The sequence below is a fragment of the Pan paniscus genome, chromosome 17 (assembly GCF_029289425.2).
Source record: "Pan paniscus chromosome 17, NHGRI_mPanPan1-v2.0_pri, whole genome shotgun sequence".
Lineage (NCBI taxonomy): Eukaryota > Metazoa > Chordata > Mammalia > Primates > Hominidae > Pan > Pan paniscus.
This window is the reverse complement of record NC_073266.2, coordinates 71,862,546-71,880,884: the sequence shown is the minus strand read 5'-3', so window position 1 is coordinate 71,880,884 and position 18,339 is coordinate 71,862,546. Positions and strand designations below refer to the sequence as shown.

General features: G+C 36.3%; 1 protein-coding gene across 6 annotated transcripts in view; it reads left to right on the top strand.

Moving 5' to 3' along the window:
• STARD6 (StAR related lipid transfer domain containing 6) overlaps positions 1-18,339 on the top strand; it is a 33,261-nt gene that overhangs the window by 8,541 nt on the left and 6,381 nt on the right. For 4 of the 6 annotated variants that reach the window (XM_034943743.3, XM_008952613.5, XM_014342367.4 and 1 more), the window contains exons 5-6: positions 11,757-11,883; positions 17,144-17,261. In XM_034943743.3, coding sequence (XP_034799634.1) covers positions 11,757-11,883; positions 17,144-17,261 — 245 coding nt within the window. The remainder of the gene's footprint in view (positions 1-11,756; positions 11,884-17,143; positions 17,262-18,339) is intronic. The other 2 variants (XM_034943745.3, XM_034943744.4) reach the window with 1 other exon arrangement.

The window sequence follows — 18,339 nt, the reverse complement described above, 5'->3', positions numbered from 1 at the left end:
GCTATTCCCCCAAATGTTTCCAAGGCTCATGTCATTTTTATGTTCAAGATGTCAGTTTCATTATCTCCTCTTCAGAATGACCTTCCTAGCCACGTGGCCAAAGTTCCCAAATACACACACTCAACCTCTATTTACTACATTGTTCTGCTATTATCTTCTTCATAGCACTTTTCACTATATGAAATTTATCTTCTTTGTTTTCTTATGTATTTTATGTCTCTCATATTAGAATATAAACTTGATGAGGATACTAACTTTAATAGCCACCAGACTAGAAATAAATCACTTGCATTCATTGCAGTATCCCTAGCACAAGAACAGTGTCTCTCACCAAGACACTTAATAAATATTGAATGAGTTTATGGACTTCAGTTATATTATATTGGCTACCAAATGGAAAGTTATATATCTTATAACTGCAGTACAAAAAAATAAACTCAAGATAATTTTTCAACACTTATGCCTTTTCTTAATAATTTGCTACTCAAAAAGGGCCTTTTATGGTTAGCTTTAAGCATTTGCCTGAAAGAGAAGCAGTTCTTTGGTTGGAATTTCGTTCCTTTCTGCTCTTAAGGGATGAAATACAGACCTACCAGCACATGGGTCTACACATTTCTCTCAGTGTTAGAAGCAGTGAACAGTAATGTCTTACTATATGTCAGGCACCATGCTAAATACTTTTCTTTCATTTTCTAAATGTATTTCTCATATTTCCCACAATGTAAGCACTGTTATTATCCCCATTTTACAAATGAATAAGGGCCTATGTAAGTTACTATCTCCAAGTCACCTAACTAGTGTTAGTGAGACAAAAACTTAGACACCAAGACTTTACCTCAAAGGCTATACTTTCTTAATCATTATTCTCTCTGACCTCATCAAAACTGTCAAGATGTATCTGTGGAATAATGAAGGCAGATTATCCAGAGATGGATTCTGGCAGAATGTACCTTTTCTGCCTTTAGGCATTTCATGCTTGTTTAGGATACTACTTTCTCCTCCATCGTCGTTACTACTTATTACCACCATCATTACCACCACTACATTTAATCCTCTATTCTACCTTCTGAGGCAGACATGTGAGACAGTTTGTAAGTTTTATAAATTAAAGCATTCAGGTTTAAACAGGTTGTATTAGTTCATTTTCACGCTGCTGATAAAGACATACCTGAGACTGGGCAGTTTACAAAAGAAAGAGGTTTAATGGACTCACAGTTCCATGTAGCTGGGGAGGTCTCACAATCATAGCAGAAGATGAAAGTCATTCTTCCATGGCAGCAGACAAGAGAGAATTGAGAGACAAGTGAAAGGGGAAACCCCTTATAAAAAACATCAGATCTCATGAGACTTATTCACTACCACGAGAACAATATGGGGGAAACCGCCTCCATGATTCAATTATCTTCCACCAGGTCTCTCCTACAACACCTGGGAATTATGAGAGCTACAATTCAAGATGAGATTTGGGTGGGGATACAGAACCAACCCATATCACAGGTTAAACATTTTTTAAAGTAACAAATGTAATTAATAAAGTTGCTGTGACCAAAATAAAGAGTTCTAACAGCTCAGGATTCATCCTGGTTCTACATAATGTGTAGATATATTTGGAGGAACAATGAAAAACACCCCAGTTTAATATCTTCCTAAACCTGCTTCCTAAACTTAACATTTTTCTTAACTACAAAAATAATTCAGATATTATTAATATAATAATTTGGAAAGTGTTGTTCAAACTCTGCTGCCATTCCGTTTTATGAAAAACTTAAGGAATGAAAAGTTATGTTATTCAGTGATGAATATTGTAGTACTATTTTTAAAATAGAATTTGGGGTTTATATTAGGTCATTTCACACAATTCTCTTTCACAAACAAAAAATCGGTAACATCAGTATCCATCGATAACTCCACAACCATTAACATCAGCTGGTTTATAGTTAATGCTGGGTGTGGGCAGAACAGGAAATTAGGAAATATATTTATAATGAGTAAATACAAATTGAGAATAAAAGATATGATAACAAAATAATTGCTAAAGACTAGTTTATAAAATACTTTATTGAATCATCTTATTTTGGTTTGCAGTTTAGAGCAAGTTACTTAGATAAAATATAGGTTCTCTACCTACTCAAGAGACATTAAGAATTTTTGTTGTAATTGTTTTTATGCAATAGATTAGACGAGAAATAAATTTAATGTCATTCTCTAATTCAGAAAAAAACTTGTGGAACTAATTCATTTTTAACAATTTTATTGAGATAATTTATGTACCCTAAATTTCACCTACTTTAAGTGTACAATTCAGTGATTGTTAGTATATATACAGAGTTGTACCAGGATCACCATAATTTCATTTAGAACATTCTCCTCCCCCAAAAAGAAACTTGTGCCTACCAGCATTTACTTCCCATTATCCGATTCACCCCAGCCCCAGGCAACTAGGTGACAGTTTCTGCCTTTCATATTTGCCTATTCTGGACATGTCATAAAGGAGATCATATGCTATGTGGTCTTTTGTGACTTGCTTCTTTCACAAATTCTTTTATCATGTTTTTGAGGTTTACCCATGTTGTAGCTTGTGTCAGTACCTCATTTCTTTTTATTGAAGAATAATGTTCTATGGTACGGATATGCCACATTTTGTTTATCTATTCATCAGTTAATATATATTTAGTTTCCACCTTTTAGGTATTATAAATAATGCTGTTATGAAATTTGTGTACAAATTTTTGTGTGGACATATATTTTTATTTCTCTTGGCTATAGATCTAGGACTGGAATTGCTGGATCATATAGCAATTCTATGTTTAATATTTTGAAGAACTACTAGACCATTTTAGAGACTGGCCGCACCGTTTTATATTCCTAACAGCAGTGTATGTAGGTTCCAATTTCTCCACCTCTTCAGCAACATTTTTCATATCTGTCTTCTTGATTATAGCTATCCTAGTTGGGTATGTAGTGGTATCTCATTGTGGATTTGATTTACATGTCCTTAGTGACTTGTGACCATAAGCTTCTTCTTATGTGCATATTGACCATTCATATATCTTCTTTAGATAAATATTTATCCAAACTCTTTTTTAAAAAATTGAGTTTCTTTTTATCGTTGAGTTGGAAGAGTTATTTATACACTGTGGATACTAGTTTAGTATCACATATATGATTTGCAACTATTTTCTCCCATTCTGTAGGTTGTCTTCTCACTCTCTTGATGGTATCCTTTGAAGCACAATTTTTTAAAATTTTGTTGAAGTTCAATTTATCCATCTTCTGTTGTGTTACTTGTGTTGCTGGTGTTGAATCCAAGAACTAATTGGCTGACCCAAGGTCACAAAGATTTATCCCTAAGAATGTATGGTTTTATTTCTTACACGTAGGTCTGTTGTGATCACTTTGAGTTAATTTTCTGTATGGTGTGAGGCAGGAGTCCAATTCAATCTTTGCATGTAAATATCCAATTGTCCCAGCACTATTTGTTGGAGATTCTTCTCTCCACATTACATTGTCTGGGCTCCTTTGTCAAAAATCAATTGACATCCCTTGTAAGTTGGATTCCTAGGTATTTTATTCTCTTTGAAGCAATTGTGAATGGGAGTTCACTCATGATTTGGCTCTCTGTTTGTCTGTTGTTGGTGTATAAGAATGCTTGTGATGAAATACCTAGGAATCCAACTTACAAGGGATGTGAAGGACCGCTTCAAGGAGAACTACAAACCACTGCTCAAGGAAATAAAAGAGGATACAAACAAATGGAAGAACATTCCATGCTCATGGGTAGGAAGAATCAATATCGTGAAAATGGCCATACTGCCCAAGGTAATTTACAGATTCAATGCCATCCCCATCAAGCTACCAATGCCTTTCTTCACAGAATTGGAAAAAACTACTTTAAAGTTCATATGGAACCAAAAAAGAGCCCACATCACCAAGTCAATCTTAAGCCAAAAGAACAAAGCTGGAGGCATCACACTACCTGACTTCAAACTATACTACAAGGCTACAGTAACCAAAACAGCACGGTACTGGTACCAAAACAGAGATATAGATCAATGGAACAGAACAGAGCCCTCACAAATAACGCCACATATCTACAACTATCTGATCTTTGACAAACCTGAGAAAAACAAGCAATGGGGAAAGGATTCTCTATTTAATAAATGGTGCTGGGAAAACTGGCTAGCCATATGTAGAAAGCTGAAACTGGATCGCTTCCTTACACCTTATACAAAAATCAATTCAAGATGGATTAAAGACTTAAATGTTAGACCTAAAGCTATAAAAACCCTAGAAGAAAACCTAGGCATTACCATTCAGGACATAGGCATGGGCAAGGACTTCATGTCTAAAACATCAAAAGCAATGGCAACAAAAGCCAAAATTGACAGATGGGATCTAATTAAACTAAAGAGCTTCTGCACAGCAAAAGAAACTATCAGCAGAGTGAACAGGAAACCTACAAAATGGGAGAAAATTTTCGCAACCTACTCATCTGACAAAGGGCTAATATCCAGAATCTACAATGAACTCAAACAAATTTACAAGAAAAAAACAAACAACCCCATCAAAAAGTGGGCGAAGGACTTGAACAGACACTTCTCAAAAGAAGACATTTATGCAGCCAAAAAACACATGAAAAAATGCTCATCATCACTGGCCATCAGAGAAATGCAAATCAAAACCACTATGAGATACCATCTCACACCAGTTAGAATGGCAATCATTAAAAAGTCAGGAAACGACAGGTGCTGGAGAGGATGTGGAGAAATAGGAACACTTTGACACTGTTGGTGGGACTGTAAACTAGTTCAACCATTGTGGAAGTCAGTGTGGCGATTCCTCAGGGATCTAGAACTAGAAATACCATTTGACCCAGCCATCCCATTACTGGGTATATAATACCCAAAGGACTATAAATCATGCTGCTATAAAGACACATGCACACATATGTTTATTGCGGCACTATTCACAATAGCAAAGACTTGGAACCAACCCAAATGTCCAACAATGATAGACTGGATTAAGAAAATGTGGCACATATACACCATGGAATACTATGCAGCCATAAAAAATGATGAGTTCATGTCCTTTGTAGGGACATGGATGAAATTGGAAATCATCATTCTCAGTAAACTATCGCAAGAACAAAAAACCAAACACCGCATATTCTCACTCATAGGTGGTAATTGAACAATGAGACCACATGGACACAGGAAGGGGAACATCACACTCTGGGGACTGTTGTGGGGTGGGGGGAGGGTGAGGGATAGCATTGGGAGATATACCTAATGCTAGATGACAAGTTAGTGGGTGCAGTGCACCAGCATGGCACATGTATACATATGTAACTAACCTCCACAATGTGCACATGTACCCTAAAACTTAAAGTATAATAATAAAAGGAAAAAAAATCAATTGACCATATACGTTAGGAGTTTCCTTTGGATGCTTAATTATATTCAGTTGATCTCTCTGTCTGTCCTTATGCCAATACCACACAACCTTCACTACTATAGCCTTTTAGTAAGTTTTGAAATTAAGAAGTGTGAGTCTTACAACTTTTCTATTTTTCAAGACTATCTTGGCTATACTGGTTCCCTTGCATTTCCATAAGAATTTTAGACACTGCAGCCTCAGCAACAGAGCAAGACCCCATCTCAAAAAAAAGTCAGCTGGGATTTTGACAAAGATGCTTTGATTCTGTAGTTCAATTTGGAGAGTTATTGCCATTTTAAAAATATTAAGTCTTCCAGTACATGAACATAGGATGTCTCTCTGTTTATTTTGAGCTTCTCAAACTTCTTTCAGAATGTTTTATGTTTCAGTATATGTCTTAAATGTGTTCAATTTTTTTTTTTATTTTACTCTAACACCATTCAATGACTTTTGTTAAATTTATTTCAAGGCTTTATTCTTTTTGAGGTTATTGTAAATGGAATTGTTTTCTGAATTACTTTAAAAAAAATTTTAATCCTAGTGTATAGAAATAAAATTGATTTTTATATATTGATCTTGTATCCTGAAGCTTTACTGGACTTATTAGTTGTATTATTTTAGTGGATTCTGTTGTTTTTTTCTATATATAAAATCATGTCATGAAGAGTTCTACTTCTTCCTTTTCAATCTGGATGACTTTTATTTCTTTTTCTAACCTAACTGCCTGGGATAGTACCTCCAGTACAATGTTTAATAGCAGTGACAAGAGTGGACATCCTTGTCTTATTCCTGATCTTAATAGAAAAGTATTTAGTTTTTCCACCATTAAGTATGATGTTAGCAGTGGATTTTTCATAGGTGCCCTTTATCAAGTTGAGGGCATTTCCCTATACCCCTCATTCTATGAATGCTTTATCCTGAAAGGGTGTTGGATTTTGTCATATGCTTTTTCCACATCTATTGAAATGATGTGGTTTTGTTGTTTAGTCTATTAAAATTGTGTATTGTAGTAATTGATAATTCATATGGTAAACCAACCTTGCATTCTGGGATAAATCCCGCTTGGTCATGGTTTATAATCCTTTTTATACATTGCTAGATTTGGTAGGCTGGTACTTTCTTGAAGGTTTTTGCATATACATAAGAGATACTGGGGTGTAGTTTTATTTTCTTATGATATCTTTATCTGGTTTTGATATCAAGCTAAAATTTGGGAAATGTTTCCTCCTCTTTTATTTTCTGGAATAGTTTGTGAAGGATTTATGTAAAAATTTTTCTTTAAATGTTTGGTCAGATTCACCAGTGAAGCCATCTGAGCATGGGCTCTTTTTGTGGGGATTATTTGGATTACTAATTCAATCTCTGTCTTGTTATAGATAATTAAGATGTGCTATTGCTTCTTAAATCAGTTTCAGTAATTTGTGCTTTTCTAGGACGTTGTCCATTTCATCTAAGCTATCTACTTTGTTGACACATCATTCTTCTCTTACAACCCTTTTTATTTGTATAGGGTCAGTCTTGATTTTCGTTGAGTCTATTCTCTTTTTTTGCGTACATCTAGCTAAACATTTATCAATTCTGTTGATCTTTTCAAAGATACAACTTGTGGTTTTATTAATTTTCTTATTTTTCTATTCACAATTTCATTACTTTCTACTGTAATCCTTATTATTTCCTGCCTTCTGCCAGCTTTGGGTTTAGTTTGCTCTTCATTTTCTAGTTTCCTAAAATTAAAGGCTAGGTTATTGATTTCAGAACTTCTTTTTTAAAAAAATATAGACATTTACAACTATAAATTTTCCTCTAAGCACTGCTTTTGCAGCATCCCATAAGTTTTGGCATGTTGGGTTTTCATTTTTATTTATCTCAAATTATTCTCTAATTTTTCTTTGACTTAATTTTTCTTCTTTGACTTACTGGTTATTTAAGAATGTTTTAATTTCTACATATTTGGGAATTTCCCAAATTTCTGTTGTTAAAATTTAATTCCATTGTGATGACAAAAATACTTGGTAAAATTTCAATCCTTGAATTTGAGACTTGTTTTATTGCCTGAACAATGGTCTCTCTTGTAGAATGTACCAGATGCACTTGAGAAGAATGTCTATTCTGCTATTTTTAGGAGTGTTCCATAGGTGTCTCTTAGATCTAGTGTTGTTCAAGTCTTCAATATTCTTGCTGATTTTCTTCTGATTGTTTCATTCATTATTGAAAATGACGTGGGCCGGGCACGGTGGCTCACGCCTGTAATCCCAGCACTTTGGGAGGCCGAGGTGGGCGGATCATGAGGTCAGGAGATCGAGACCATCCTGGCTAACACGGTGAAACCCCGTCTCTACTAAAAATACAAAAAATTAGCCGGGCGCAGTGGCGGGCGCCTGTAGTCCCAGCTACTTGGGAGGCTGAGGCAGGAGAATGGCGTGAACCCTGGAGGCGGAGCTTGCAGTGAGCCGAGATCGCGCCATTGCATGCACTCCAGCCTGGGCAACAGAGCGAGACTCTGTCTCAAAAAGAAAAAAGAAAATGACCTATTGAGGTATCTAATTATTATTGTGAAATTATCTATTTCTCCCTCGAGATATGTCCATTTTCCCTTTATGTATTTGGGGCTCTATCATTAGATGAATATACGTTTATAGTTATTACATCTTCCTAACAGGTTAACCCTTTTATCATTGTAATATATCCCTCTTTATCTCTGCTAATAGTTTTTATCTTAAAGTCTACTTTATTTGATACCAGTAAAGCCACCTCAGCTCACTATGGTTCCATTTACAGGGTGTATCTTTTTCAAACCTTTTACATTCACCTATATGTATCTTTGAATTTAAAGCGTATCTTTTATAGACAGCAAGCATATAGTTGGAACTTGTTTGGGGTTAAAAGAAATACTGTCAACAATGTCTACCTTCTGATTGGCTTGTTTAATCCAGTCACACCTAATGTTACTGTTATATGGTTGTATTTATGTCTGCCATATTCAGTCACACCTAATGTTATTGTTATATGGTTGTATTTATGTCTGTCATTTTTCCTGTATTTTAAAAATTTATTTTGTTTTCTGTATGTCTCATGACTATTTTGTTCCTCTGTTCTTTTACTATCTTCTTTTGTATTAAGTAGGTTTTGTCAAGTATATCATCTTTAATTCCTTTAATAATTTTTTGAACTACATGTTTTGGTTATTTTATTAGTAATAACTATAGGGGCTACAATATATTTTAATTCATCAGAATCTACTGCAGATGTATACAAACTTAATTCCAGTAAGATATAAAAGCTTTACTTCTATATGGTTCCAGTCCCTTCCCCAACATTTTGTACTTTTTTTTTGTTGCACATATTATGTCTATATACGTTACAAATCAAATACCATATTGTTATAATTATTGCTTTATATAGTATCTTTTAAAGAACTTAATAGGAGAATACAAACATACTTCAAGATATTTCTATCTTACCCATCTAAATACACATATATATCCATAAGAATACATCTATATAGAAATATAGCTTTAGAAATATATTCTTTCTTATTTACCATTTCTGGTTCTCTTCATTGGTTTCTGTGGATTTGAGTTACTATCTGCTGTTATTTTTTTTATTCACATATAGCTTTATTTCCATCCCCCTCTGTTGTGTTTATTGTCAATTATATGTATACATGTTATAAGCCCAATAAAATGTTATATTGTTTTAGGAAATTGTCTTTAATCAGTTAATAGAAGAAAGGGGAAGAAATATGTAATTATACTGTATTGTAACATTAGCTACATACTATTGTTACTGTAACTCTTTATTTGTAAGGATTTGACTTACTATTTTGTGTCTCTTCCTTTCGCCTGAAGAACTTCCCTTTAGTATTTTTTGTAAGGCAGGACTACTACCAATAAATTCTCTGTTTTTCTTTATCTCAGAATGTCTTTGTTTAACTTTTATTTTTGAAAGATAACTTAGCTGGGTATAGAATTCTTTTTTGGTAGCTTTTTTTCTTCAGCTCTTCAAACGTCATTTACTTCCTTCTGGCCTCCATTGTTTCTAATGGCATGCCAGCTGTCAGTCTTATTATGGTTCCCTTCCATGTAATGCCCTTTTTTTTTTTTTAACTGCTTTCAAGACTTTATTTTTATTTTCATGTTCAGAATTTTGACTATGATATATCTGGAGGTGGATGTTTTTCCACCTATACTACTTAGAATTCAATGAACTTCTTGAGTGTAGTATTTTCCTACAAATTTGTAGAAATGTTAGTCATTATTTTATTTCTATATTTTTTTGCATATTTTTCTTTTTCTCTATCCTTTCTTGTTTTTAGAGATGGGTCTCACTCTCTTATCCAGGCTGGAGTGCAGTGTCTGTTCTTTCCTTCTGGTACTCTCAAAATGTGTATGTTGATGTGTTTAATGGCATATCACATTTCTCTGAGGCACTGTTTATTTTTCTACCTTTTTTTTTTTCCTGCTTTCGTTAGTTCTTTGAACATATTTACAATCATTGCTTTGATTTTTTTTTTTTTTTTTTTTGATGGAGTCTCACTCTGTCGCCAGGCTGGCGTGCAGTGGCACAATCTCGGCTCACTGCAACCTCTGCCTCCTGGGTTCAAGCGATTCTCCTGCCTCAGCCTCTCAAGTAGCTGGGATGACAGGCACATGCCACCATGCCCAGCTAATTCTTGTATTTTTAGTAGAGACGGGGTTTCACCATGTTGGCCAAGTTGGTCTCGATCTCTTGACCTCGTGATCTGCCTGCCTCGGCCTCCCAAAGTGCTGTGATTACAGGAGTGAGCCACTGTGCCCGTCCAAATTTTTTACATGATAATTCCAACATCTTTATATGATAAGGCCCCCTAAAATGTAGTTTCTTCTGCTTGCTGGTTTTCCTAAGTATAAGTCACACTTTTCATGTTTCTTTGCATGACTCACAGTTTTTTGTTTAAAACAACGTTTTAGGTAAAATAGTGTAGCAACTCTGGATACTGACTCCATCCACCCATCCTGGGTTTGTGATTATTTGTTTGGTCATTTGTTCATCTGTTTGGTGATTTGGCTGGACTAATTCTGTGAAGTCTATTTCCCCCGAGTCTGTAGCCTCTGATATCTCTGCTCTGACTTTTTACTTGCGGTTATCTTTTAGCCTGGCCTCCTATGGATCACTCCTTGGTCAACATAAGCCATTTTGTGGTAATTTTTACCCTCTACTGTCAAATATGTATGTGGATTGAAGACTGCTTTTCTAATTCAAGGATTTTTGTGGTTTTGCTCTGGATTTAGCCAGGGACTGGTAGCTTGGAAGTTTTGTCCCAGTCACTCCTCAGAGGGTGCAGCCTTCAGCATACACAGTCTTCCAGACCCAGCTATGAGTATATTTTATTTTAAAGTGGATAGAATATATTATTTTCCAGTCAGTGATGCATTACAGGTTGTACTATACTTATGTCCCTGAGTCAGTAAGGCATCGGCTCTTTGCTAATCAATCTGAATGTGGCTTGGGGAATACTTACAAGTCTGCACTACATCTTGCTCTGACTGGTACTGAGTAGGCAGAGCCGGTGCATAAACACAGCCTTCCAGACCCCAGAGATGAGTGTGCTCTTAGTGGGCCACTTTAGCTGTATGTTTCCCTGCTTCTCTCTGTTAAACTTCTGGCTGGTCGTCTTTGTTTCTTTGATGCTATTAGTTTTATGCAGCTATTGGCCTTCTAATTGTTCACCAACAAAAAATAATTTCTGCCTTACAGCCATATAATATAACTGTAATTTGTACTTTTCTTACCTTTACAAAGTCACTGGAAAATGCAAGATTAGCCACTGAATGGACACCCTAAGCCAGGGGTTGGCAAAGTTTTTCAGTAGAGGGACAGACAGTAAATACTTTAGGCTTTGCAACCCATATGGTCTCTTGCAACTACTCAATTCTGTCATTATAGCACAAGAGCACCCAGAGCTAACACATAAATGAATGAGTGTGGCTATGTTTCAATAAAACATTACAGTTGACCCTTGAACAATGTGGGAATTAGGGGTGCCAACCCACCGTACAGTCAAAAATCCCATTATAACTTTTGACTCCCCAAAAACTTAATTACTAATAGCCTACTTATAGAAAAATGAATTTTGAAATAATGTATTTATTGCAGTGCATATTTAAATAAACCTTGCTACTTCCAATTGAATATTAATATATTGAATTGCTGATAGTATCTTCAAGTTTTCTTCATTGCTGTTTGCTAAATTAGCCTACCTTTAGGCTTTGATAGTATTATATTTTCAGCTTAGACTAAACTTTTTAAGCTTTGAATTTTCTTTATTTTGTTAACTGTAGATATCGTGTTGAAGGGATAATTCCAGAATCAGCAGCTAAACTATCTGATTTCCTCTACCAAACTGGAGACAGAATTACATGGGATAAATCATTGCAAGTGTATAATATGGTACACAGGATTGATTCGGTAATTTGTTGTTTAATACTGGACTTCTAGAACATTAATATATTTTTAGTTTATACCTTAGTGAGTTGATTAAAACTATGTTATGTAGACACAGTATTTTATAGTTTCAAATTGACTTGAAGTCTTTATAAAAGCTTTGAAACTTCCCTACTTTCCAAGAGTTTAATTCCAATTAGCTTTATTCTACTTATAAATGCATATTACATTTTGAATCTGGTAAGCTCTCCTGCAATGTGTGCCATTTGTTATAAAGGAACAGAACTCAGGGATTCACCTCCATTACATGGAAAACAAAGGTTAACTATGCCTTATTTATGGGAAGTCTGTAGACTTATTTTAGTCATATTACATCAGATATTAGGAAACTTACAATCATGGCAGAAGGCAAAGGGGAAGTAAGCACATTTTACCGTGGCAGAGCAGGAGAGAGAGGGAGCAAAGGGGGAGATGCCACACATTTTTAAACCACCAGACCTCGTGAGAACTCACTCACTATCATGAGAACAGGAACAATGCAGACATATACCATAAGGACTTAAAGAACAAACAGCATATAATGTTTAAGAGTAGTTGTATGAGTCCGTTCTCATACTGCTATGAAGAAATACCCAAGACTGGGCAATTTATAAAGGAAAGAGGTTTAATTGACACACAGTTCCGCATTGGTGGGGCGGTCTCAGGAAACTTATAATCATGGTAGAAGGCAAAGGAGAAGCAGGCACCTTCTTCACCGGGCAGCAGAACAGCATGGGGGAAACCACCCCCATGATCCAATTATCTCCACCTGGTCCTGCCCCTGACATGTGGGGATTACAATTCAAGGTGGGATTTGGGTGGGGACACAGAGCCAAACCACATCAGTAAAGATAAAGTAAGGAAATAACATTATATAGAAGGTTGAAGTTTAGGAACACTTTCAAATACATTATCTCAGTTAAATAGATATAAAGAGAGAGAATAAAAACAAAGAGAAAACAAAAATAAAGGTAATTGGAGTAGAAAGTTGAGAGAAGAGAGAATGTGAGAGGCAAGTATGGTTTACAGAGAAACAGAAGAAAGGATCAGTATGAGGTAAGGGCAGAATGAAAGCTCAGGAGGAGAAAAAATGAATGAAATGACAGGAATAATGATACATGGTGAAAAGAGGTTGCATTAGTCTGTTTTCACACTGCTCTAAAGAACTACCTGAGACTGGGTAATTTATGAAGAAAAAAGGTTTAATTGACTCACAGTTCTATAGGCTTCACAGGAAGCATGACTGGGAGGCCTCAGGAAATTTACAGTCATGGCAGAAGGTGAAGGGGAACACCTTGGCATGAGGTAACAGGTAACTCTTCTGTTACCATGGCAGAACAGGAGAGAGGGAACTAAGGGGAAGATACCACACACTTTTAAACCATCAGATCTCATAAGAACTCACTCACTATCATGAGAACAGCAATTGGGAAGTCTGCCCCATGATCCAATCACCTCCCACCAGGCTGATCCTCCAATTCAACATGATATTTGGGCAGGGACACAAATTCAAACCATATCACAAGTAGAAACAAGGATGAAGAAGTGGGATAAGTGATTCCAAACTTTGGTCCAGCACACTATAGATATCTCATTTATTTATTAAGGCCATGATAAAAATAACCACCTGGGGCTGAGCACGGTGGCTCACACCTGTAATCCCAGAACTTTGGGAGGCAGAGGCGGGTGGATCACCTGAGGTCAGGAGTTTGAGACCAGCCTGGCTAACATGGTGACTGCGATTCTACTAAAAATACAAAAAATTAGCCAGGCGTGGTTGCATGCACCTGTGACCCCAGCTACTCGGGAGGCTGAGGCAGGAGAATCAGTTGAACCTGGGAGGCGGAGGTTGCAGTGAGCCAGGATCATGCCATCGCACTCCAGCTTGGGCAACAAGAGTGAAACTCCGTCTCAAAAATAAATAAATAAATAACCACCTGGAGGGATGGGGGGATGATTCTCCTCTCTTCCATTAATGTATTAAAATTCATTCTCCATTCCAGTTGTTTGTGTTTTCTCCATCTTAGGAAATCTGTTTTGGGGGGAATCCTGACTTTGTTCCATACTCTCCCAGACTGATGTTTATGTTCTTTTGACTAATTAATTCACTTGACAAATACTTCACAAAATACTTCACAAATACTTCACACTTCACAAATACTTTTTGAGCAACTATTGTGAACTCCATACTGTTTCAGTTCACTAGGGACACATAAGGGAAGAAGACAGAAATTGTCCCTGCTTTCACAAAACTTACATTCTCATCAGAAGAGACATAATAAACAAATAAACAATTTTTTAAAACTTACCAGATAATGAAGGCTAGGATTGGTAAGAATAAGTGTTATGTAGGATAATAGTATAGGCAATAACCAGGAGAAGCTAATTTATAGCTAGAGAACTGGGAAAGGCCTCTCTGAGTGAGAGACATTAGAAACCTGGGTAACAAAATGGAGGTTAGGGAGATAGACATGCAAAGATCTGGGAGACAGTAGCAGACACAGGGTAAAGCAAATGCAAAGGCCTTGAGGTGGAAAGAGTTTGGCAGTGTTTAATCAAGAGATAAACGAAGTCTGTGGGGTTTGACCATAAAAAGCAAGGAGAAGAGTGGTTAAGAGGTGAGAGGTTAGGCTGGGATCAGATTCTGCAAGAGTCTCAAAGGGCAGGGGGAGAAGTTTTGCTCTACGTTCATTGGGAAGCCATTGATGTGTTTTAAGCAGGGAAGTGACTGATTTGATTTACACTTTTAAGAGACAGCTGCTGAAAGGAGCATGGATTATAAGGAGGTAAGAACGAAATCAGCAAAAACAGTTATGAGGCTACGAAATCAGCAGAAAGTTATGAGGCTATGAGAGTAATCTAAATGAGACATTATGGTGGCTTGTGCAAGGGTGGTAGACGTGGAGAGGGAGGTAAGTCAGGGAACCCAAAGATATATAGAGTCAATAGGGCTTACTGATGCAGGGAGAGAGGAATCAGATAAGTCTTCTAAAACTGGATTGTGATGAAAGTGCACAAATAAAGTTCCTTTGGGAAATTCATTGAACTGTATACTTAAAATAGGTGAATTCATGGTATGTATATTATACTCAATAAGCTGTTTTTAAAACTGAGTCCTAGATTTTTGGCTAATAACTTTATTTAAAAGAGATGAGAATGTGAATGATGGAATAAAACTAATTTTTATGATTTTCACAAATGATTGCATTTGTAAAATTTCAGATCACTAGGCCTTTAGTTCTTTAAGTCTCCAACCTGCATTTCATTTATCAAAGCAAACAAAAATAAGTAAATAAATAAATATCCCACATATCTGCCATCATATTATCATTTATTTAGAACTCTGTAATTTTACCTACTTTTATTAAACTCATCTTAAAATCTAGGAGAGAAGAGTTATAGAAAAGCCCATGAAGGTAAATCTGTTTCATCTTGTAGAAAGTCCTTGATCTTCATCTTGTAAATCAGTTTTATTTTGTAGAGAGGAAGTTCCTATCCACAGAAAACACATGTCCATGATCTTCATGGGATTTGAACATTCAGTTTGAGAACCACTGGGCATCACAAATGAAAATCCAAAAATTTAACTATTTCATTCATCTTTGTATGATACTAATCATACAGTTTGATTAGCACTTCAGATATTTCTTTTTTTGAGACAGAGTCTCGCTCTGTCACCCCAGGCTGGAGTGCAGTGGCACAATCTCGGCTCACTGCAAGCTCCACCTCCCAGGTTCACGCCATTCTCCTGCCTCAGCCTCCCAAGTAGCTGGGACTACAGGTGCCCGCCACCACGCCCGGCTAATTTTTTGTATTTTTAGTAGAGACAGAGTTTCACCGTGTTAGCCAGGATAGTCTCGATCTCCTGAACTTGTGATCAGCCTGCCTCGGCCTCCCAAAGTGCTGGGATTACAGGCGTGAGCCACCACACCCAGCCCAGATATTTCTATTGTTGTTGCAAGTCATATGTTATAATAGAAAGAATACTAGACGTGACATCCAAAAACCTGAAAACAAATTCAGAGAGATTATGTGACTTATTCAAGGATAATGCAGCCAATATGTGATAGAACCAGGACCCGTACCTGGTCTCCTAATTTTAAATTAGAATTATTTTCCCTTTCTGTAAAGATTTGTAGTATTCATCTCCAGGAGTATGTTTTATTTACTTATTTATTTTTATAATTATTATTCTTTTTAGAGATAGGGTCTCACTCTCTTGCCCAGGCTAGAGTGCAGTGTTGTGATCAAAGCTCACTCTAGCCTCAAACTCTTGGGCTCAAGTGATCATCCTACCTCAGCCTCCCAAGTAGCTGGAATTACAGTCATGTGCCACCATGCCTGGTCAAGGATGTTTCTTAACTGCCTCCTCTTCAACCTACTGGTGAGGGAGAGAGTCCCACTCTAGGGTTATGGGGATGGCCAAACACATAATACCCACCAATGGACAAGTGAGGTAGACTAAAGTTTATTCATCATTAATCACAGACCAAGGAGGGAGAACAAACCATGCCACACAGGGCAACATGGGAACAGGGTGAACACCTAGTGGCTGTGGGAGGTAGCCTTTGTGTCAACAGGGTAGGGTGAGCCCCAGTTCCTGCAGAAGAATGTGATTGACTTGTTTGAATGATTCCATAGGCCAGCAGGGAACTGAAACCGCTAAACAGGGATAAATAGTAACTGTGCTGGTCCTATTGAGAAGAAGGGTTGTTTGGCTAGGGGATCTTATCTGCAGGAATGAAGAGGGAAAGGAATGTGCAGTTAGGCCATTCAAGACCCTCCTGGTTTCACCCTATGCTGGTAAAACCAGCATACAACATTGGTCTTTAATTTTAGACCTTACACCACAGGGTGCTAAATCAATGTATTTTTCAGAATATATTACTTAGCCTATGTGGAGTAGTAGAAATAGTACTGCATGGGGAATCAGGAAACCTGGGTTCTATTTCTGTACTTATCTCTAGATGTGAATGTGATTTAATCTGTTAGGCTTCAATTTCTCCATCTAAAAATTGAAAGAGTAGATGATATCAAGATTGCTTCTTGAATTTTCTACACTCGTAGATTTAATGCTCCTTTAACACTCAAAATCCAAGCTGATTTGGTGATGAGATCTTAAAATTTCAAAGCCCTGCTTTTTCCAAATAGAGGCCAATCATATGCAATAAAACTTGGGGGGGAAACAATACAAAGAATAGATATTAAGTAACGTTTGTTATCTTTACGGTTTGATTTGTTGCAGGACACATTCATATGTCATACCATTACACAAAGTTTTGCCGTGGGCTCCATTTCCCCTCGAGACTTTATCGACTTAGTGTACATCAAGCGCTACGAAGGAAATATGAACATTATCAGTTGTAAGTTGAAACATTTTGCCCATATCTTGGAATTACTGCGAGCCATTAATAAATGTTTTCCCTTTATTCACAGCTTCAAAGAAATTATATTTTAATTATTTCCTTTTTAAATTTACTTAGTGGGATCAACAATTAGACGTATCATGTAGATATGCCTAGTGACACTCTGAAGGTGCCATTTATATAATGGTCAATGTTTGCAACATCTCTTAGACTTTTGCAGCATATATCCTGTAGCACTGAGTATAGATAGATACTTGTAGCCTAAAACTTTGGGTATACATTTTTTAAATCCTAAGAAACAAAATTAATTGTCAGATATAATTTTATATTTGAATTGCTTATAATGCACATATCCAGTAACTGATAAAACTGTTAAAGAAATTTCCACTAGATGGCTCTTTACATAAATGTGCTTTTATTTCTTTTAGAAACTGCGGGTTTTGATATATCCCTATCCCCACTCCCAAATATGTCATTCTGTAAAATGCAAATGTGTAATCATTTTCTAACTTGCATTATTGCTGAGAACATACCATTTCATACCATATGGATCTATGGACTCAGATAACTTAAGATAACTCTTGGTGAAGGAACTTTGGTATCACAGTGGCATAGAGCCCGTTTTTCTCTATAATTTGAATTAATTTCACCATTTCTACTTGGGACCAGGGACAACTACGTTTCGTTAATTATTATTTCCCAACAAGATTTCAGTTCCTCCGAGATATCTTTAGTACTCTACATTTCAGAGTTCAGACTAAGTCACAGCACTCATTCAAACCCAGTTAGCTCTTTCTGCAGCATACCACTAAGGGCTGATGTTCATAATATTCATATATGTTTAGTTGTCTCATTTTTGAAATGAGGGCACATATAATGTATTCACTGCCTACAACATAAAATAGTTTGTCTGAACAGATCATAGATCTGTTATTTTCCACATTTTGAAGGCAGACCATTTCTATATAATTATTAGTGACCAGAGGGAAGCTAAAAAAAGAAGTAGAGGTTAAAATCAACAACTAGAGGTAATCAACCACGTGGTGCACAAATCACTACTGAATTTGCTTTTAAA